Source organism: Polypterus senegalus, chromosome 10 (assembly GCF_016835505.1).
Source record: "Polypterus senegalus isolate Bchr_013 chromosome 10, ASM1683550v1, whole genome shotgun sequence".
NCBI classification, from domain to species: Eukaryota; Metazoa; Chordata; class Cladistia; order Polypteriformes; family Polypteridae; genus Polypterus; species Polypterus senegalus.
This window is the reverse complement of record NC_053163.1, coordinates 25,673,054-25,697,368: the sequence shown is the minus strand read 5'-3', so window position 1 is coordinate 25,697,368 and position 24,315 is coordinate 25,673,054. Positions and strand designations below refer to the sequence as shown.

At 42.4% G+C, this 24,315-nt stretch overlaps 1 protein-coding gene across 1 annotated transcript in view; it reads left to right on the top strand.

Moving 5' to 3' along the window:
• The window catches only part of LOC120536969 (cytohesin-2-like), a 185,815-nt gene that overhangs the window by 87,162 nt on the left and 74,338 nt on the right, over positions 1 to 24,315 (top strand). The window contains exon 4 of the mRNA XM_039765550.1: positions 15,193 to 15,257. Coding sequence (XP_039621484.1) covers positions 15,193 to 15,257 — 65 coding nt within the window. The remainder of the gene's footprint in view (positions 1 to 15,192; positions 15,258 to 24,315) is intronic.

The window sequence follows — 24,315 nt, the reverse complement described above, 5'->3', positions numbered from 1 at the left end:
CTCGGTCCTATTATTACAGAGATGCCCCGGCTGGACAAGGGCCCCACACTGTCTATCTTACTGACTTCTTGGGATAAAACACCAATCCCCCAGTGCAGAGTATTTGCTGATAACACTGTGTTTTGTAACACTAGAAAAGAGGATGTGGAGAGGAAGCTGGAAGAATAGGGAAGGGCTTAGTTAAAATACAGGATTGAACATAACTGGGAAGAAGGCATTATATTGGAGGTTTAAATATTATTAGGACTAGCACAAGGGATCTGCTTTTAAGTGCTCACCTCTTTGAGCTGCTTATGGATGTGTTGAGTCATGGGATAAAAGACCAGTCCCCCGGTGCAGACTTTTTACTGATGACATTGTGTTGTGTAGCACCAGAAAAGAAGAAGTGGAGAGGAAGTTGGAAGAATGTAGAAGGGCTTTGGAAGATAGAAAACTGATAATTAATAGGAAGAAGACAGAATATATGAGATTTAATGACGATCAAGATCCAGAAGTTAGCCTGTGGGGAGAGCTATTGAAAAGGGTGGATAAGTGTGAATACTTAGTATCAATGATAGTCCAAGATGGAGAACGAGAAGTTGAGACAACCCGCAGAGTGAAGTGTGGCTGGAACAATTGGACGAAGGTATGAGGGGTTATTGAGTAATCGATGAATTAAGGGGAAGTTTAAAGGTAAGGTTTTAAAGACAGTGGTAGGACCAAAAATGATGTATGGAGCTCAGATATGGACAGTAGTGGGAGCACAGAAGAATTTAGATGTAGAAATGAGAATGTTGAGATGGATGTGAGGGGTTAGAAAGAAGGGCAGAATAAGAACTGAGACAATCAGAAGAACCACAAAAGTACAAAGGGCAAGATATCTAAAAAGAGTACAGGAAAGTAGGACGAAGTGGTATGGAAATGTGATGAGGAGAGGCGATGAATATGTGAGCAAAAGAGTAATGGAAATGGAAGGACAGGGGAGGAGAAAACAAAGGAGGCTGAAGTGGAGGTGGATGGATAAAGTAAAAGAACCTTTGAAGGAAATCAGGGTCTAGTTGGGAAGGAGACTGCGTGACTGAGCTAAATGGAGAGGGTTGATCTGGTGCATCAACCCCACATAGAAGTAGGAAGAGATGAACATGAAGAAGTATCTATCAATATGTCAAGAAACTGAAGCTCTTTTTTACCAACAGCAACATGCCTGCATAATGCCTCACTGTGACTGCAAAGTTATTCTGTCATTCTGGTGTGCTCAGATATATGATGTGTGTGTGTATATAATTGTATACAGTATATAAATAAAGAGCCTCTTTAACAAGCCAAATTTCCCCTAGGAGCCAAATAAAAGTTTATCTATTGTGGACCACTGGATGGATTACACCAGCCACCCTACAGGACACAGACAGGCAAAGACACAAGTGCAGGTGCAACACATGTTTGTTTTTTCTTTTTGCCTCTGGAAACGCCTTCCCCTGATTCCCACGTGTACAGCACAGTTTGACACAAACACACTTTTTCTTTCTTTCTTTGCCTCCACTCCTCCCCCAGCAAGCTTCGTCCTCTTCCACCCGACTCTGGCTCCAGAGTAGTGCTGGCTAGCTCCTTTTATAAGGCCCGATTTAGGTCAATGAGCACCTGGAGCACATTCCGGTGTGGCAAAAGTGCTGCAATTAAGGGCTCAGCAGCAGCTGCACTACCCCCTGGTGGCACCCACGGAACCCAACAGGGCTGCGCCAAACTCCAACTCCCATGGAGCCCTGTGGGAGTCCGAGGCAACGTTGCAACCCAGAATGGCTGCCACCTAGCAGTCTGGGGGAGGTAATGCTCTAGATACGCTCCCTCCCCTCGGTCCTTCCAGCATAAAGGTGTCCTGGCTGGGTAAGGGTCCATACGCCACACTATCTATCTATTAATTATATATTAAAAATCATAACTCTTTATATTGAACATACAGAGAACTGTACTTTGTTTATTTATCCAATGCACTATTTTCCTAGGCGTGGGTGGTTGTACAGACAAAATTGGTAGTCAAACTCTAACCTAAAAGAACTATTTTTTATTTTTCTTCTTATGTGTCATCCGTTTCAAAATTGCATTATGAAATGACAGCTGCTTTTTAAATTGTACAGTTATCCTATTTTAACCATTGGTTACACATGCCATTTAACTTTTTTTTTCTCTGCCCCGGAGTAATGACCTGTCTTGTTCAATGTTATTTTTTAAACCACTTATCATGCCATTAACTAAACATGGCTTTAAGATCTGAGGCTTACCTGTTTGGCCGTGTTCTCTTACTGTATGCATCATATCATAACTGAAACGTCTGTCGTGTCACTTTTCATATTTCTTTTTTCAGCAGCTTTGCTAATACGAATGACAGTTTCAATATTAGATTTGCCGACCAGGTCTTTTACTCGAGATTAGAGATAAAATGCATACTCATCAGATTTAGCTATAAAATGATGAGCTGGAATGCTTAATCCCCAAACCTAATGAGGAAAGACATTGTTGAAATGCTATCATAAAAGATCTAATTTAATACACGAGGAGCTGAGATGCTTTCTCATTAAAGCTAATATATTGCTTGTTGTATTACTCATATTTGGTAAATTTATTAAATTTAAAAACAAAATTAAGTTTATGGGTGTGTATAACCACTGCACTTGTTGAAGAAATGACAAGAGTTCTGTTTTTCTCATTTTCTTCATTGTTTTAAAGCCTATAATATAATGAGAAATGATGATCCAAAAATCAAATGAAAACATCCCCCTAAGCACCCATTTTCAGACCACCAGTTCAGAGTGGTGGAGACCATAACACATAACATTACTGTCAGCTGCTAGGCAGAAAACAGTCCTGAATGAGGTGACAGTCCCGTGTAGGGCTCACTCACGCACCTCCACACGCATTCACACCCCTACTGCCTTATGGGTCCGGTGTCCTAGTTTCAAGTCATGTGTGAAGTTTTGTCTGCATTGAATCTGCATGTTCTCCTTGTGCCAGCATGGGCCTTCCTCAGAGTATTCCGATTATCCCTTGTGAATGTTGTAGTAAATGGACTTGAATACCAAGTTGGAGTGCAATACCTTATAATAGTTGAACCACGTAGATAGAGACCCCGGCCGTAATGGATCTGAATGCCTTTCCCAATTGGGGAGAAGAAATATTGGGTGAACTGGTTGAAGCTTCTAATAGAGAGCCTTTCATATACCAACATGATAGGTGATGGTGCTCTTCTGGCATGGTCTCAGTTTGGACAACAAAAGGGTGCTTGGGACTTGTAGTTTAGGAGAGCAGCCTCAATGGGCCCATATTCATGGACGTTCAGTGTTGTGGCACCTAAATACTCCTGGGTCCAACATAAAAGACGCCACCTCATCTCACTTGGAGTTGGAGTTGTGAGAGGCTGAAAAGGGCTTGGGAGGAGAAGAAGAAGTAAGGAGAACAATTATATAGATTTTGGTTGTGTGCTGGAAGAAGTAACCCGTAAAGGTTCGTGTAGTAACTAAAAATCAATTTCTTTTGAAGCTAAGACTGTATTGGTGCTGTTGTGTCTGTGAGTTCTGACTCCAGTGACACACCCCTAGAAGTCACTGCTTCCACACCCCTAGTCGCGCTTGTTAGGCAGATTGGAGTTTCTAAATTGTCCTAGTGTGACTGTGAATTTGGGTTTGTGTGTGACTTGTTCCTTCAATGGGCTTGATATCAGCAGGATAGGCTGCGGCATTCTCTAACCATGAATTACATTAAGTGGCTGAAGAGCATTATGTCAATTAACCTGAAGGGTAAAACTTTGGGATGTTGGGAAGAGAAGACCAGAGCATAATGATTTAAGCATACCAGTGCAGGTTTTATTAATGTCACATACATCTGCAATGGATTTGGTACCACATATAAAAGTAGTTTAAGTATGACCTAAAACATTATGATACCATTTTTATTTTTATGCTGTTTACACTTCTGTAATAATATTGAAAAGTGTGTCATAAATGAGTGGGGAAAAATTGGAATTAACCTGCAGTGTGAATGTAGCCTTAGTTAATGCAGAATGGAAACATCATATTGAAACAAACAAAATAACACCTCTCTGTGCCTAAGTATTTGCTCCCCTCGGTGTGCTTCCTCAGTTGCACTATGACCCAGTTTGTAATTCACCATTTTCAAAAAAATATGTAACTCCATGTATTTGGAAAGCACCTAGCCAGGTTGGAAGAGTGTCAGGTTTGTTTGGAGTCAACCCACTTTCTTATGTGGTTTGACGCATGCGAGCGACCCGTAAACCACTGCATGCGTAATTTAATTATAAAATATGACTTGCAAATTTGCACAGTGCATGGCTTAAGTTATGCATACTGTTAATTTGGGTTTCAAATTTATTAGGAGACTTTCTCGCAAAGGGATCCAACAGCACTTCTCATTTGGGGACCAATTAAAGTGCATCGCTTGTGGTCAATGATAGCTTATTGTCTAAATGTATAGGCTGTTTATTTACACACAATGCCATCAGTTATGCTTTTGGAGCTTCACCTAGTGAGTCAACATGCTTTCATAAATTGGACTGTGAAGTGAATCATCAGCTACAAGTATATTTGTGTTCTCTTCTGCTCAGATAGTCATTTGGCATTAATATGCCTCTTGTCACAAACTCGAACAAGAGCCATAGCAAGGTTTGGAACAGCCACCCGCATATTGTTTTCCTGGCTGCAAAATTGCAAACAAGTGATAGCACAGATGTGCACAAACCAGAGTCCAAAACAGAACTGAGGGGATAGGGGAAAGCTGGAGGCTTTTAAAGGTCAGTATAGGAAGTGACGTCAAAGAGGCCGGGATCGGAAGGGACTTCAACCATAGGCCCGGAAATGACATCAAAGGGGCCAGAACCGGAAAGGTCTTCATCCATTGGTTCGGACCCAGAAGTGACGTCAACAGGGCCAGGCGGAATTTCCTGTGAACAGTCTGCAAAAAAAGAATCAGTGCACTCTGCAACATCCTGGTCTGATTCAGAATCACTCTCATTCAAGCCCTTTAGCTGCCTCCCATGCGCACGTGTGTGACACTCTCTATATCAAAACACTGTAACTTTACAAAAATCAGTAGACCTTTATAAGACTTGAACTCTTGGTAGCAACACACAGGGGTAAAAAGTTGGGTTTGCTTGATATGCAGCTGAAAAGATCGGGAGGTCAACAATTGATGACAAACCTCAGTATCCTCCATTGTCTTAAAGCTGAATTGATTGTATCAGCAAAACTCTGTGAGCAAAATGCGCTGCGAACAGAAGAAAGCTGCTATTGACTGGAGCAAAAAAGCATGGTGCTCCGTGTGGTAGAAATTAAAAATTTTATTAAAGAAAGAAACAACCCCTTTACAGGACAATTCAGTAATCAGGCAGGAGAAAAACTGTTCATTGTATCTTATAATTACTCCTCGCCAAAATGCCTTAGACGGAGTATTCTTCAAAAGCAGTCCATTATAGCATGGTCAGAGAAAACAAAGAATATAGAGGTTCATTTTATAAACTGTTGAATTTACATACTGTGTCAATCAATGCATACATTTTACTCTGGTTGGTTCATTGATTTATATAAAACAAAAATGTATTATATTATATTCGGGTTATTCCTATACCTTTTGTGATGAGCTAAATTACCTTACGTGTGTTTTCACCCTGATATGGACTGATGCCTGATGATTGCTGGGATACTTTCCAGCTGCCCTGTGATGCTGCCTTAGAGAAGCACCTTAAGAAAAAAGATGGATGTTCTTTACAGTATATGAAGATAAATATGAGTATATTCTTTGCAGAAATGTTCTGGGCTATTGTTGGTTCACAACAGGAAACAGATCTCAGGCTAATGGTATGAAGATGCCGCTAGAAAATGCTAAATCTTCTTGAAACCTTGACAGGGAATTGACTTAACTAGCTGCTCCAATAAGCATAGAATTTAATCAATATGCTCCATTGACTAAAATGAATTACTTTGAATCATGTGTTGCCTTGTACCACATTCTTGTTCTTCTTGTTTCAGTTCCGAAACCAGCAGTGTGCAAGAGAAATGAAGTCACTGCGTTGCTATTTTTAGCCGATCACTGCAATCTTCATCCCGTAGCTGAGTAGTTGAAGTAGAACAAAATCAGGCGTAATTAGGGGGTATCACAATTGTAGTTTCTATCTCCATGAAATAAATGCATTGATCCCAGAAGACTGAGCTTTCCTGGAAACCAAAGCAGTCTGTTTTTCAGAAGAACTCAAATGATTCTTTACATTTTTTTCACAACCCTCTACATATTTGGCTAATTTTTGATGTATGGACTTGAAGAAGCTTTGCTACTAGAGCGTCAGAAGAGGACAGTAATATCACTTACCTGCAGGCAGGTAGACATTATAAACTTTTTCTATAACATGGAATACTGTATATGGCTTAGAGCTGCAAACTTTAGCACACTATTTCACTGACACATAACATCCAAAGCCAATTCAGCTAAAGTGGAAGTTTCACAAATGCTGCACTGTTGCTCACCTCACCTCACTTTCAAGATTTAAAAACCCATTTCCCAAAAAGTTGGGACTAGTGAGATTTGCCAAAGTGTTTTTCTTACCAGATATGCTCTTCTTGCCAGTGGCCTTATTCAAATACTTTTTTTCTTGTAAATTTGCTGTGCAGTCCACTTAAATTATTTTTTTTCCCACCACCCCATGATGCTCTGCAAGGCTATAGGGGAATCACAGAGCTGAATGCTCGATAGGACAGCCCTCCATTTACAACCCCAATACCAAAAAAGTTGGGACGCTTTGTAAGATGTAAATAAAAACAGAATGCAGTGATTTGCAAATCTCATAATCCCAAGTTTTATTCACAACAGAACATAGAAAGCATATCAAATGCTGAAAGTGACACATTTAACTATTTAATTTAAACTACAGTGGAACCTTGAGATACGAACAGCTCTGTATACAAGAAATTCAAGATACGAGGAAAGTATGAGCGAAAAATTCGGATCTAAATACGGCGCATTGGCTCGCGTAACGAGCCACGAACCAGGCTGTGGTTATGCGTGACACGTTTCCCGATCCGCCTCGACCTCGGGGATTCACCCAAGCTGACTCTGCCAGCCCGTCAGCTCACTCAGTGTTCCTTGTTCTCCCGTAGCGTGAGGATCTACGCGTTTGTGCGCTTGTGATTTCATTGTTTCGCTGTAGCAGTTTGCTGTATAAGCATATCCAAAAATATCATGCAGACGGAGAATAGGAGACGATTGCCTTCAAGAGGAGTACTAAGGTGTTGTACCGTGTTAGCCATTATGAATGTAGATAAAAGCCAAGCAAAATGACACCTTTTATTTCCTAACTAAAAAGATTACAATATGCAAGCTTTGATTACATCTTGCCTGAAGAAGGGGCCTGAGTTGCCTCGAAAGCTTGCATATTGTAATCTTTTTAGTTAGCCAATAAAAGGTGTCGTTTTGCTTGGCTTTTCTCTACCCTCAAGAGGAGAGAGAGAGACGCATGCACAAGCGAGAGAGATAAGGAGAGAGAGACATGCACGAGAGAGAAGAACCATCAGCTCAGTTATGCTCACATGACACTCAGCAGACAAAGTGTATCCATACTACTCGTATTGCAAGACATTGCTCGTTTTATCAAGTCAAAATTAATTTAAAAATTTAGCTCGTCTTGCAAAACACTCGTAAACCAAGTTACTCACAAACCGAGGTTCCACTTGTATATATTATTTATCAGTGTTATTTGTTAGGAAAATTGATTTTTATGTTGATATTTTTTGGGGTGCGGAACGGATTAACTGGATTTCCATTATTTTCAATGAGGAAGTTTTTTCTAGATACGAGAAATTCGCTATACAAGCTCAGTGCTGCAACGAATTAAACTTGTATCTTGAGGTTCCACTGTATTAGCTCATTTTGAATTTGATGGCAGCAACACTAAACATCGGTGGAAGCCTTGTGAATACATTTAAGCACAAAACATGCAAAGGAAGCTGGAAATTCGGTGATGTATTTGTGTTTCAGATGTAAAGCCTTTTCCTATGGTCTTGTATGTGAAACACATATGTGAGCCTACCTCTTTAATATTGCCCAGAGTGCTATGCAGTTGATGCAATCACAAAGGAGTTAAGAATCCTTGTGCTTTAGTGTTGCACTTATTTGGTAGCACGAGGGGTGTTCAATAATTTATCTACCTGAGTATGAAAGAAAGTAGCAAGCATGTTGAAACATACTGTGACATGTCTCAAGGTTACTCATGCACAGTTGTGGCACAGTACGAGTCTAATATTCCAAGAGACAGGAGATCAGTAGAGTCCTCGAACAAATCAAGTAAGCTTCTTCACGACAATGTGCTGGTTCACATGTCATGTCAATCACATCCAAGAATGTGGGTTCCAACAGTTGAACCATCCACCCTTCAGTCCTGACCTGGCTCCCTCAGATTATTTCCAGTTATGAGGTTCGAAGAAATCTCTCCATGGACCTCAGTTTTCAGGTGATGAAGATGTCAAGGCAGCTGTGACGTCCTGGTTTGCAGTTCAAACAGAAAATTTTTTTTTCAAAGGGGTTAAAGTCATTGCAGGAAAAGTGGATGAAGTGTATGGAGCTTCCAGGGGACTATATTGAAAAATAAAACACATTTTTTGAAAACTGAAGTAGATAAATTATTGAACTCCCCACATAGCACCAGCGAGTGAGAAAAGCCATCAGCGAAAAAAACAAACTATACGTTGAGACAGAGAAGTACCTGCTGTTGAATCTGCGGGAGGCAAGTCTTTGTGAATTCATGCTTCCTGTTTGCCACCGTCTGCAGGAAACTGTACTGTTCTATTTAAATTTGATCTTAGGTAGTTTCATAAGCACGTCAAAGAGCCAAACAAAAAAGGCGTGGGGCAGCTACCCGTATATTGTTCCTGGCTGCAATGGATAATTGTAAGGTACAGATTTGTACAGGTTCAAGTCCACAATTGAACTGAATTGCTGGCACAAAGATGACGGCTCTAAGGAAGTGCGAAGGAATTGATGTCATCACTGGGGCCATAACCAGAAGTGGTACCATTGGGCCCGGGGGCTGGAAGTAAAGTCATCACTGAGGGCAGAAACAGAAATGGTGTCATTGAGGCCGGGACCAGAAGTGACGTCATCAGTAGGGCCGGAAACTGGAAGTGATGTTACTGAGACCGTAACCAGAAGTGATGTCATCAGGGCCAGGCATAATTTCTCATAACTGGTCCGTCTCCCATGTGCATGTGTGTGACAATGGGCACAGTGGTTAGCACTACTGACTTATAGGTCTGGCCTCAATACTTGGCCCAGTATAGTTGGCAGATGTTTCTCTGGCCATCACGGATGCTTTAAACACCATTTCCCCATTACAATCTGCACAAAACTAGCTATTTTATTTTGACTTTAATGTGTTTCACAGAATTTAGCAATGTTCTTGAACAATTCAAATTTTTCCAGAGCTCAAGGTGAAGCAAATGCAGTGAGGTTCGCTTCTCACTTTAACACAAATAAAAACCAGCAGCAATGATTTGTAAATGATCTTTTACCCCTATTGGACTGAAAACTTTAAAAAAGACAAAATATTTAATGTTTTATCTCCTAAACATAAAATGTATACACATATGCTAATTCCAATTTTGAAAAGTCGGGACAAGTGACTATTTCCCAATATAACGAGGCCAAAACAAAACTATTTGGCATTGCTCACAGGTACATAGGTGATTAGGTGATGGGTGGGGCTATCAAGATTGGATATAAGAGGAGCATCCTCAAAACGAGCAAGCAAGGATGGGCTGACACTCGTCACTCTGTGCCACACTGCTTGACCTAATAGTTCAACTATTTAGAAACATTTCTCAATGTCCAAGTGCAACAAATTTAGGAATTTCAATATCTACCATCTATAACTTTTGTTCAGGGCCTGCAAGGAAATTGTTGTGGGTAAAGAGCAAGATTGAAAACCAGTATTGAATGCCCATTATCTTCAAGCCCTTCAATGGCACTGCGTAAAACAACATTCTTCTGTAATGATTGTAACCACGTTGGTTTGAGTAGTTTGGAAAGCTATCGGTAAACACAGTTTATCACGGCATCCACAAATTCAGCATAAAATGATACTACTCAATGCTAAAGCCATACATCATCACCATCCAGAAACATTGCCATCTTCTTTGGGTGAAAGCTCAATTGAGAAGGTTTGATGCAAAGTAGAACTGTGTGATGTTATCTGGCAGATCCGCCTTTCAACTTGTTTGTGGAGAAAACGTGCTCAGTGTTCTCAGGGCCAAAGAGGAAAAGGTAACAATCGGGATGAGCCAGTGTCATGGTCAAACACCAAGTTCTGTCATGGTATGTGTGTGTTTGTTAGTATATCTGGCATGTGAAATGTGCACATCTGTAACACACTATTGAAGTGTTAATACGCATATTGGAGTAACAAATTGTATATTGCTGTCTAGACCAGGGGTGTTGAACTCCGGGCCCTAAGGGCTGAAGTGGCTGCAGATTCTCATTCTAAGCCTTTTCCTAATCAGCGACCAGTTTTACTGCTAATTAACTCCTTTTACCTTCATTTGTTTTTAAGGATTCAGTTCTCTGAATGTATTCTTTTCTTCATTAAATGACAGCCAAGCAGAAATGAGATGTGAACGAGCCAACAGGATGACCAGATAAACTGAGATTTCAAACTCCAACCAATCTCTTAGTGAGAAGTCGATTCTTGCTGTTAATTAAACCCGTTATTTTGTACCATGGCTTGATGCTGCTCTCATTCTGTCACATCAGACATTTCCAAAACTGTTCATTTTTCTGTTTTTTTCTAAGAACACCATCAGAATGTTTTGGTGACCTGAGGGATCAGCCTCACCAAGACTATCACCTTTCTTTATTTTCAGATATTGGTGGCTTGTTTTGTGTCTCATTATGGTTTGGCTGCTAATTAAGGAAGAAGAGACAACTAAGGGGCCTGAGACATGTTAATTAAAACAAAGGCAAAAGAAGTTAATTAGCTGCAAAAACTGGTCACTAATGAAGAAGATGGTTAGAATGAAAACCTGCAGCCAACTGCGGCCCTACAGGACTGGAGTTCGACACCCGCGATCTAGACAATGTACTGTTCAGGAACGTCCTTGCTAATTTCAACATGAAAACGCCAAGCTACAGTATGTTCAGAGTATAATAAAACTGTAGAGAGTGCCTGCAGTCCTTCCTGTCCCCCATTGAAAATGCATAGCACATTATGAAGAGCAGACTATGCCAATGGAGACTCAGGGCTGTTGAGCAGCTGAAGCCCAATATCAAGAAAGAATGGAGGGACAAAAAAATTCCACTTTCAATATTACAATTAGTGTCCAGTATTAAATAGAAACAGAATGGTAAACACAACTTTTTTGGAACATTTAGAACAAGTGTTGTGAAGGCTGGCCCCGGCACAGACAGACGGACAGCATACTTTGCTCCACACACTTTTATTTACACTAATATTTACAGTTCAGTGCACTCACGCAACCCCAGTGCCTTCTTGCACCGATTCCCCCAAAGTCCAGGGCCCACAGTCTCTTGTGCCTTCCTGGCCGCCTCCTGTCCTCACTCTCCAGCTCAGTCCTTCTTCCTCCCGACTTCCACCAATCACTGGAGGGAGGCGCCCCTTAAATAATGCCCCGGATGAGCCCCAGGTGCTTCTGCCTCTAGCCACGCCCAAGCGTGGCGGAAGTGTCGGCTGTCTTCCTGGCAGCTCTCCGGGTGCCACACAAAGTCTTCCCCCCGGCACTTCCTGGTGTGGCGGAAGTGCCGGGCTCCCGGGATAATTAGGCACCGGGGCGCCGCCTGGCGGTGGCCACGGGTCCCTACAGGGCTGGGCTTCAAAGCCCTGTACCCGAGGCCTTGCCTAACCAGGACGGACGCCCCACTCCGTCTGGAGGAGGCACTCGCCCTCCTCCGGTCCTCCAAGCGTCCCGGCGGGCTCCAGCCCCAACCGGCAACCGCCGCGGGATAAACCCGGCATTGGGCGCCGCCTGGCGGTGACCACGGGCCCCTACAGGGAAGGGCTTCCATGCCCTCAACCCGTGGCCCCCAACAAAACCAGGACGGACGCCCCCTCGCGGTCTGGAGGAGGCACAAGCCCTCCTCACGTCCTCCTGGGCCTCACCGCTAGCGAGGACACGTGGGTCGAACGGCACAACCGAAAGGCAGCACGTCCCCAGCGAGGGTCCTACTATGTCCCCAGGGTCCAACACCGCACCCTGGGACATCTGTCTTCGGCACCCTCGCCGGCGCAAACGTCCCCCTGTGGTCTGCGCCGCTCTCGCCGCTGTTCCCCAGCGGGTCACGTAGTCCTCCCGCGTGGAGCACTCCGGAGCGGCCCGTTCAGGAGGGCAGGTCCCTGTCGGCGTCGGCCTCAGCGCTCGGGGGCTTGGGCCTGTAAAATAAAGGAAAAGAGGGCCAGAAGCACAGCCAGGACACTCATCCCGGCGCCCGTCGGTCTCCGTATCGACCGTGCTCCTGCCCCCTCCGACAGCCCCAACTTGCCTGCTGAAGTCCTCCGCCGCAGGTTCCATGCCCGTCCGTTCGCCGGCCTCGGCACCGCTCGCAGGCAGCTCGTCCAGCCGCCCAGGGGATCTCCTCTGCCCATCCAGAGGGCGGCCCTTCTCGGACGCGCACCCAGCGCCGCGTCCTCTCCTATCGGAGGAACCGGCCTTCACCCTTCGGTTCCTCCTTCTTTTCTTGACGCTGGCGGTCTGGGTCTGAGCACAGCAAAGCTCAAATCCAGCCCGTCTGCGTCCAGGCAGAGCGACAGGAGACAGCTGCAGGCTTGAGCGCAGGGCGCTAGGACCCAGGGCACTCAGCCGCCCGATCCTACCAGCCCTTGCGTGTTGAGCTCCTCGCCTCGCTAGCTGTCTGCACCGCCGCATCCGCTGTTGGGAGGTTGCCTACTGAGGCGGTCGTCCCGTGTCGGTCACGCCATGTTCGCGAACCCCCTTGCTCTACGGGAACGGCAACACTCACCAGTCCGCCGTGTTCTGCCTGCCTCCGGTTCCAGCGCGCGCCCGATCCTCCGTCTCAGTCGGTGGCTTTCTCGGCGCGACCGCCATCTCCATCAGCTGCTCACACTGGCGGCGAGAACACGTAGCAGTTCCTCTAAAGGCGGCTTGGCGGGCGAAGGGACTCCTCCGGCCACGCCGAGCCGCTGGTGGAGAGAGAGACAGGCGTCGGTGGGCTTACCTGTCCATCAGCTCCACGCGGCGCCTGCCTCCTCTGGGCCACTCCCTCTGGCCCAATCGGGTCTCGGTTTGGCACGAGACTGGCATTCCTTGGGCCCGCCTCTATCCAATCATCGGCGGCACGCAAGACACACCGGCCAATCCGTGCCTGTCAGCGGGCGGGACCACCGCCCGCGCCATCTTGTCTCCCCTGCTCCGAGTGCGGAGGCGTGCCTCTTCGCCAGCGTTGTGGTTGCGGCGATTCCTTGAGCCGCAGCGGCTCCGACTCCGCAGCCCTCTTCGCTGCCTCCGTCGCCGCGCTGCCGGCAGCCCGTGGCCGGCGTGCCTCGCCACGGACGGATCCGTTCGTCCCTCCCTGTCGAAACAAAGGTAAGTCCGACCCCGAAGGGCCGATGATTGCAGGGCAGGGCACTCACCTCCCGAATCCCGTCATGCCTCGGCGTGGCCTTCCATGGCAACGGCCTGGCTGTCCGTCCCGACAGCGCGACTTTGAGCCCGCTGCGCTCGGCGATGTCGGGTCCTCCTCCGCACCGGGGAAAGCCATTCCGCTGTCGGGCGGTTTCTGGGGCAACGCTCCCGCGGCCAGTGTGTGGGTCGCTGCTGCGGGCCGTTCACAAAATATTTATAAAGACGGGGTCCCCCCCTTTTAGCAGGGGGTTGGCCCCACGTTGGGCGCCATTGTGAAGGCTGGCCCCGGCACAGACAGACGGACAGCATACTTTGCTCCACACACTTTTATTTACACTAATATTTACAGTTCAGTGCACTCACGCAACCCCAGTGCCTTCTTGCACCGATTCCCCCAAAGTCCAGGGCCCACAGTCTCTTGTGCCTTCCTGGCCGCCTCCTGTCCTCACTCTCCAGCTCAGTCCTTCTTCCTCCCGACTTCCACCAATCACTGGAGGAGGCGGCCCCTTAAATAATGCCCCGGATGAGCCCCAGGTGCTTCTGCCTCTAGCCACGCCCAAGCGTGGCGGAAGTGTCGGCTGTCTTCCTGGCAGCTCTCCGGGTGCCACACAAAGTCTTCCCCCCGGCACTTCCTGGTGTGGCGGAAGTGCCGGCTCCGGATAATTAGGCACCGGGCGCCGCCTGGCGGTGGCCACGGGTCCCTACAGGGCTGGGCTTCAAAGCCCTGTACCCGAGGCCCCTTGCCTAACCAGGACGGACGCCCCCACTCCGTCTGGAGGAGGCACTCGCCCTCCTCCGGTCCTCCAAGGCGTCCCGGCCGGGCTCCAGCCCCAACCGGCAACCGCACGGGATAAACCGGCATTGGGGCGCCGCCTGGCGGTGACCACGGGCCCCTACAGGGAAGGGCTTCCATGCCCTCAACCCGTGGCCCCAACAAAACCAGGACGGACGCCCCCTCGCGGTCTGGAGGAGGCACAAGCCCTCCTCACGTCCTCCTGGGCGTCCCGGCCGGGGCTGGGCCACAGTGTATATATACTAAAATAAACGAGTCCAATTAATCAAACTTTTACATATCTCAGATTTGTACCATTTTCAATTAAATTGGGTAAAGAAGCATTTACAAATGGCCGCTTTCTGTGTTATTGGCATTTTATTTCCCTTCCCATCTTAGTTTTAAAAAGACTGTATCAATCACAATGGAGTAAAACTGGACCTGGCTCAGTGAGGAAGACCATACTAAAAGAAACATATCGGCCTTGCTGAAGAAAGGTGTTGACTAATCTCGTCACTTGCGAAACATGAAACAGAGCTATCCCATGAGAAAATCATAACCAGAATATTATGTGGAAGAGGCCATTCTTCTTTAACTAATCTAAGCATAACGAACTGGGAAAAACATTACAGCTAAAACACACATTAAACTCTTCTTTTGTTAAATAGTTACTTTTGTAACATCCTACTTGTAAACCCTCATGATATCTTTTTGCAGATATTCAGTCTTTTCTTCGGATTCTTAAATATTTTTTTACTTCAACATCTGTTCATATGTGCTTTTCTACTTAATATTTTGCAGAAGCTGAAAAAGGAAATTGCAAACGTCATTGCTGAAATTGAAGATTTCGAACAGGAAGAAGAAAAGTGAGTAGATGGTCAATAATTAGAGCAGAATACTGGGAGAAAAAAACAGCTGTGGTTATTGTCTGACTTAGGGCTTTGATGTAATGAACATAATGAAGTCCGATTACACAAGTCCAATTAACAATTTTAAATCAGAAGTAATACAAAATACTACATAAAGCTTAATGATCCGCACTAATTCTGCCTGTTCATTACAAATCAAAAATATATATATATATATATATATATATATAGTTAAAAATAAAAACCTCTATACCTTTAATTACTTTATTATTAATCAGGCTATTATATTTACCATTATACTTCAGGAATACCTACAGTTTATTTCATATGCTTATGTGGGGCAAACTGGGCAGTGTTTGTACTTTGCGATGCCCTTTGGTTTGCCCAGTTCACCCCCAGCTTTTCAGTTATTCATTAGTGACATTTTGAGAGACGTCCTAAGTACAGTAATTTGGTGTCGTTTAAATTGACAACATTTTAGTATTTGTCGCCAGCCCTGAGTACCCATATTGCTCATGTGAAGGAGGCGGTTTTGATAGTTAAAGCCTCACAGCTTTTTAAAGAATTTGAAAAATGTGAACTTCATAAATGGTCTGCTGTTCCTAGTCACTGAAAATTCCACCACAACACAAATGCAAAACCTATTAAGGTTCACTATTACTGCTAGTTTATCAAGAACTTAAGTGTGGTTGTGACTGTAATCCCTCCCCTTGCTTAAAATGAAGGAAAAATATTTTCTGGTTTACATTGATCCCTTGCTATATCACGCTTCGTCTTTCGCGGCTTCACTCCATCGTGGTTTTTAAATGTAAGCATATCTAAATATATATCACAGATTTTTCGCTGGTTCACAGATTTCTGTGGACAATTGGTCTTTTAATTTATGGTACATGCTTCCACCCACAAGTTGGTTTGCCCAGTTGATTTCATACAAGGGACGCTATTGGTAGATGACTGAGAAGCTACCCAGAGCACGTATTACGTATTAAATAGAACTCCTCAATGATATACGATATGCTTCCCACGTGGTGCTTCACATACTTGAAAGCCCGAACAGCATGTATTGATTTTTTGATTGTTTGCTTTTCTCTGTCTCTCTCACTCTCTCTGACATTCTCTGCTCCTTATGGAGGGGGTTGTGAGCAGAGGGGCTGTTCACACACTGGTCTAGAGGATACGGACACTCCTCTGAAAAATGCTGAAAGACTACCTTCACATTGCTCTCTTCCTTGCAGCTGCTTTGTCCGGCGGTGCTTCGCATACTTAAAAGCCCAAACATTGATTTTTGATTGTTTGCTTTTCTCTCTCTCTCTCTGACATTCTCTGCTCCTGACGTGCACTCCTTTGAAGAAGAAGATATGTTTGCATTCTTTTAATTGTGAGACGGAACTGTCATCTCTGTCTTGTCATGGAGCACAGTTTAAACTGTTGACTAAAGGGTGTTATTTCATGTCTTGAGGGCTCTAATAATGTTAAAAAACTTATTTAGAAGGTCGTAAACAGGTTTTCTATGCTCTAACTGTGAAAATATTCGATTTATCAATAATGAATCCTACTTCGCGGAAATTCATTTATCCCGGTAGAGTCTGGAACGGATTAACCGTGATAAACGAGGGTTTACTGTATTTACTTCTGCTTGTTTTTATGCCATTTGGAAACAATACTTCCTTTTATAGCTGAGGTGGAAGCATTCACTTCATGTAGGTGGAATATTATGTCCAATATGCACATCCTCTATCAATGTCCAAAATTATCTTTGGAGCTATTGATGCAGAAGAAATAATTGTGATGGTATAACAGGGAGTTATTAGCAGTTGAATTTGCTTTGGAGGAACTAGTTTGAAGGAGTACAACATCCTTTTATCGGCTACATAGGATTACAGACCACTTGCAAGGTGTTGGAGGATTATTGTGAGTTAAAATGAGCCAGAAGATGACTTTGAAGCTAACAAATGGGGTCAGACAGACAAGTGAGAGGAAAACATTCCCTCCATCAGGTTCATTTATTCATCTAATAACTAAGCTGCCCCAACATCTCATCTAGATGCTTCTTAAAGGCTGCCAAGGTTTCTGTTTCAACTACACTTCTTGGTAATTTGTTCCAGATTCCCTCAACTGGGAGGGTGAAAAATGGAAAGTCAAACTGAATTAGGCAAATTGGTAAGCAAAAGGACAAGACAAAGCTGTAGTTCAAAATCAAAAGGTTGTTAACAAAAAGCCCTACTAACCATCACTGAGAAGTTCAAAGTTGTTGAAGTATCCACCAAGGAACATGGACAAGTGTTCAGGTCACCTTATTTATATGTCACATCCATTGGTGTCATTGACATGATGAATGCAGTCACATGACCTAATCCAAGATGGCTTCTTAGTAAATAAAAAAATAGAATCATAACAAAAATCAACTGTTTATTTTTAAGATGTGAAACTAACTTCAGATTTACTATTTACAATATGAATTCCTAAACCAGGCAAAAATATACATATAAATTTAAAAATATTATACACAGACTATGAAATGTACCTCACAAACAGCTAAACCTTGATGGCCCCTCATGATTTTCAGTTAATTTCATTTTTTTAATTTTGCACCATGGGTGGTAATGGGAGAGCTAATTCTTATGCCGTAACATTTTTACAGACTAATTAACATGCTGGTGAACTTTCATGAAGGCCTGTTTCAGGGATTGCAGTTTTCTGTCTTCTTAAAGTTGCAAATCAGTTTACATTCTCCTACCCTGGAGCTATAAGCTATTAAGAAGAAGACAACATTGCTTTAATTTAGCACTTTCTAGACACTCTGTACCGCCCCCTTAACTACCACCCATGTGCAACATCCATCAGGATGATCCAGCAGCAGCTATTCTTGCACCAGAATGCTCCCTATACATTTGCTATTAGGTGGTGAATGGCTTAGAGAGATAGTTAGCCAATTAGAAATAGAGATGATTAGGGGGCCAGAGTGGATGAGGCCATAATGGACAATTTAGCAAAGACATAGGAAAAAAGATATTCTTTTTATGAAAGATGCCCAGGTATCTTGTATGACCACAGCAAGTCAGGACCTCCACCTCCTCCGAAGGTTGGCACCAAATTGTGCAGCACAGTATGCTCCATTACTGCAATGGGGCATTGGGATCCTTATAAGCGTCCCCTGCTGGCCACACTAACACCTCTTTCAGCAGAAGCCCAAGCTTTTCCAGATGGTTTCCCATGCAAGTACTGGCGGTGCCCAAACATGCTCAGCTTCAAGTGGATTAGCTGTTCTGAAGTGCATATGCTAAGGCTTCTGGTGATAGCTAGAAGACGTTTTTTCCCATGTTGCCTGTCCTCCATAGTCTCACCTAAAATCACAAACCAGCCTCTGATTAAAGTAATACTTTCGGTAAAAAAATAAAATATAGTCACTGCAGAACCTCAATGGTCTGAACTGAGACACTCTGCTCTCCATGTTACATATTAATGTTGCTACTTATAAGAACCTTACTACCGATTATTATTTGTAACTCATTATGGTTATAAGATCCTTATTACCAATTATTATTTGTAATTCATTATAGTTATAAGAACCTTATTACTGGTTATTATTTCTAATTCATTATGGATATAAGAAACCTTATTACCAATTATTATTTGTAATTCATTATGGTTATAAGAACCTTATTACCAGTTATTATTTGTAATTCATTATGGTTATAAGAAGCTTATTACTAGTTATTATTTCTAATTCATTATGGTTAGAAGAACCTTTTTACCGGTTATTATTTGCAATTTGTTATGGTTATAAGAACCTTATTACTAGTTATAATTTGCAATTCAGTGTGGATATAAGAACCTTATTACCGGTTATTATTTCTAATTCATTATGGTTATATGAACCTTATTACCGATTATTATTTGTAAATCCTTATGGCTAGAAGAACCTTTTTACTGGTTATTATTTGCAATTTGTTATAGTTATAAGAACCTTATTACCAGTTATAATTTGCAATTCATTATGGCTATAAGAACCTTATTAAGTCATTATGTTTATAAGAAGCTTATTGCCAGTTATTATTTCTAATTCAGTGTGGTTATAAGAACCTTATTACCAGTTATAATTTGCAATTCAGTGTGAATATAAGAACCTTATTACCGGTTATTATTTCTAATTCATTATGGTTATAAGAAGCTTAGTAATAGTTATTATTTCTTCATTATGGTTTTAAGAACCTTATTACTTATTATTTCTAATTCCTTATGGTATAGCTTTTCTATTTACCTTAATAGAAATTTTGTAAGTTTTGATAGACCCTGTGAATAATAATTATATACACATTCAGTTACCAGATACGTTTGGTTCAAGCTCCTCAAAATTTTCAGATACTACTATGAAACGAATAGAAATGTCCATTAGTACATTAAAAGATTCTCTGTATTGAACATGGTTTTATTTTTATTCCTAGCCAGGTTCCTTTGAAAGTTCTCACACAGTTTAATGTTAACAATAGATTATCCTGTTGGATTTAAATTATTGATACTTCTAAGCCTCAAATTAGATTGAAGATTTAAGAATTACTTTTTGTACAAAGTATTATTGCATTTAGAAAAAATATTTAAATCTTCTGGAAATACACAAAGTCTTAAAAAAAACCCTTCAAATATGTTCTTCAGTGGCTTCTAAAATGTGAAACTTATCAGTCACCATTTTATTTAAACATTTATATCCCCAAAGGATTATTTTACATATTTGAATCTTCATCCTAAGGCCGGCTCTTTTGAAAGCTTACTCAGAGGCAGAAGTGGGATTGAGTGGGATCTCAAAGCCACTTTGTTTCTGTAGCCCCCCATATAACTTTTTTAGCCTTCAGGTCTCCTTCTTAATATTTTTGATATCTGCCAGCAGTCTGTCTTTATTTTTTTGTTGACTTCATTCTTTTAAATGTTTACTACTGTGACCTCTCTCAGAAGGAAAGTGAATGCACCTTCCTTTGGACCTAATGAAAGTAAAGAAACTCTGACCAAGACCACCAATATATTTTGATATTAGAGAAAAATACAGGAAACCGATCTTCAGATCCATCCATTTGTTTTCTAAATCACTTAATCTAAATGTAGGTTAGCAAATGCATTAAACAAACAAGCCATTTTTCTAGACCTTCATGGCTTGACCAAAACTCCCACTTCCCATTTTCAAAGGCTGCATTCACTTTTTGACAAAGGAAGGGAAGACAATAAAATAACAGTCATTTAGATTCTTTAAACTGAAACTTAAAAAGATATCGCACAAAACAAGAAGTGTGTAGTTTGATTAAGCCTAAAGTCAAATATAGAACTAGAGTATAATCATTACTGAGCCTTCTGGTGACCAAGCTGATAAAGGCCTATGTTGCATGCTTATTGTCAGCATCCATTTTCAAGTTTCCACCAGTGATTGAGGAGAACTCACCTTTCGTCTCATTCCAGTTTCAGTTTAATTTAAATCATTTGTGGAAATGATGCTTAGCCTTTACCAAGCAATCTGACAAGCTGTTGCTTTTCTTTATTCTGTTTAACATGTGTGACCACAAGGGAGCACCACTGAGCCCCAAACACTAGACACAACTCCACCAATCACAGTTTAGGGATAAAGAAAAGCTTTTTTTTTATTACCTCATTAACACGTTCACAGGCATTCTTTAAGAATCCAACACAATATTTGTTGTTAATAAAGCCATCTTCTCCTTTCACTCCTGCCCTCTGCCTCCCAATTCTCATCCTTGGAGGTCCTTTTATGTTGGACACAGGAGCACTTCCAATGCCATGGCATTCCATGCTGGAAGCATTTCCGGGTCATACGGAAGCTATCCAAAACAGTGATGTCCACTTTTCACAGTACTACCCTGTGGTGCCCATGGATCAGACAGGTTCGCCCTTCCAGATTATAATACCCAGTGTGACACCAGTAGGGGGTGTAATAGCCACCCAACCCGACACAGAGAGATGCAAGAGGCACAGTTATAAAAGCAGTGATTTATTTTTCGTCTCTAATGGAAAACGTCATTCCTGTCTCCCACAAGCACAACAACACAGTCCAATTAAACACAATCACAGCACAATACACTACTTTTCTTCTCTCTTTCCTTCTCTTTCTTTTTCTCCTCCACTCCTCCTCGGCAAGCTGTCTCCCTCCACCCGACTCCGGCTCCTGGAGCAGTGGCTGCTGGCCCCTTTTATAAGGCACCCAGACGTGCTCCAGGTGCTTATTGACCTTATTCAGTTGTGACAGAAGAGCTGCTCCCCAGGACTCAGCAATAGCTGGGCTGCACCAAACTCCAACTCCCATGAAGCCCTGTGGGAGTCCTAGGCACTGCTGCAACCCAGGGAAGCTGGCATCTAGCGCTCCGGGGGAGGTAACGCTCTGGCCATGCTTGCTCCCCTGGTTGTCCAAGCGTGAAGGTGTCCTGGCCATCCACCACACCGGTCATCCCTGTGGGTGTCAATACTGGTTCCAGACAGGAGAGCACTGCTACCTTTCATGCTGGATGACAAAAGGTCTACTTGTCCCATTTCCATCCATTATTTAATCAACCTGACCAGATTGCATCCCCAATCTTGGGGTCTACCCATTTTGGCCTCTAGGCCAGGGAGGTAGTTATTCCCGACCCCAGTCTAGATGCCAGACCATCCAATTTGGCAGTTACAAAAGCATTAAGTTCAGTTTTAATGAGGGGCTATAGCTGCAAAACATATTTGTTTTAGCAGATCTTCTTCTTTTTTTAATAATCAGGCTCAAACTTTTAGGATGGCAAGGGACCCGCTCAAGGTGAAGCTCAGTTGAAGTTAAGATTTTGTCATGCCAAACCATATTTACCTTTAAACACCTCATGTCCACCTCAACACTAATTCCTCAGTTGACAAATAAAAAAAGAAAAGGAAACAAGTTAAATCACGGATTCTAAAGCACCAGAGTAAGATTTCAGTGTTCAGCCAATAATGAGGAATAAGAGGACCTCCTGATTAACACCACTTGAAATGCTACAAATTTAGGTGTAATGAGGAAAATAATTGCTTACACATTCATATGTGGGTTTTTTTTTCTCATACCAGTGAGTTAGAAGGCACCAGACAAAACAAACTGAAGTGATTTCAAAGTGTTCATAAGTAATTCTTAATGAACAAAATACTTAAAATTATTATAATAATTGTAAGACATTAAGAAAAAAAATGTTTTGCAAAAAAGGTTTAAGAAGAAAACTCCAAATCAAAAAGAACCTCAAGGATGAAATTCAAAAGTAGGAAAGTGAAATCAATAAACCAGTGAAGTAAACTTTGTATAATTACAATTTAATATCCACAAGTAAAAATATAAAACTTGGAAATCAGACTACAAACTCCTCAAAATTAAATGTTCAAAGGACTGTGAGAGTTACAAAAGCAAAGCACAGAAGGAAGCTGAAAAACACAGCTGTGCACGGACAGATAAAGCCACAGCAAAGAGGCAGTGGCAACAGGTGTCTTCCCCTAGCCCTTAGGAAACTGTGGTCCTAAATGGGATATTTCATATTTTCAAATGTGTAACTTTCATTTTTGCATAATTCAGCAGATGGTTTAATTATGTTCTTGTTGCTATTACTTTTATTTATGTGTGTGTTTATATTTTCGCTGCTATTTAATTTAATTTAACCACAGCCATTGTGTGTTATTCTTAGACGGCAGTGCTGATGTTAAGAGTCCTCCCAAGTTATTAGCATGTGACACCATGAAGAGGCTCAATGGGACACCATAACTCACAGTCTATTTAAATTTGAGGCACACTACAGCTGGTGTCCAAGACTGGATAAAGATACTTAAAAATATACCGCATATAAATTGGGTCTTGAACCTGAAAAATCGATCATAAAAACACTTCAAATTTTGTTGCAGCAACGCAGTTACCAATTTCTTTTGCCACTTCAATGACTTTTAATTTAAAACCGGCTTCATATTTTCATCTGATAGAACGCTCCATCATAGATAACGGATGCTCTTACGATAAAGGTGTATGAGGGTGTGAGATACGTAAAACACAAAAAGAAGTGCAAACATTGCTTCAGAATAGTTTGGGTGTTACCGTGTGGTCACGTGGCACAATACATAGAAAAAAATGCAGTGTGCTCCGTAGTTACTTTCTCAGGTGGGTGTTAGCAAATAATCTCTTGGATCAATAGCGTGAGTTTTCCGCAAGTTATACGACCGATGTTATAAAACACCACAAATTATACGGTAAAGTTAAGCACCGCCTTATCTGTGGGAGAACTTAAAAGCGAGTATATACGGTATATAAAAAAATATGATTCTGCCTAATTTATTTATGAAAAAGCTTATGAAGTAATCAGAACCTTTCAGCAATAGGTTATTCAACTCTACAATTTGGATGTGTGCCTTGTTGATTAGTTTTATTTTCTGGGTTTGCACTGCAACCTTTTCCACGTGTGCTGTTATTCCCATTTATTGCTTTGAAACAAACAACCACAGATTAAGGCAAAGTGTTTTGATTGGTATTTTTTGTATGATTTACTGAGGTGTTTTGGACGATTCGGGTTTTTAAACACAAGGAATTCAGTTTTGGTATTTGTTGCCCATTGGGGGCCGGGTGGTCGCATGGCCTTCGAACCCCTGCACATTTTGTTTTTTTTTTCTCTAGCCCTCTGGAGTTTTTTTTTTGGTTTGTTTTTTCTGTCCTCCTGGCCATCGGACCTTACTTTATTCTTTGCTACTTATTATTGCCTGACCTTATTTTTACATTTTTATGTTTTCCTTTCTTCATCTTGTAAAGCACTTTGAGCTGTATCATTTGCATGAAATTGTGCTATAAAAATAAATATTGTTGTTCTGTATGAGGTGTCTTGAAAAAGTTGAATTTTGTTTTTTCCATGATGCTTTTTTTGTTTTATTATGGGTGCCGGCATTTTCTGACACTCCTGTTGGTAGTTCCCATAAGGCGCTTTTCCACTGCATAGTACGGCACAGCACGGTTCAGTACAGCTCACCTTGGTTCGGCTCAGTTCGGCTCGGTTTGCGTTTCGACTGCAGTTTAGTACCTCTTTAGAGTGGG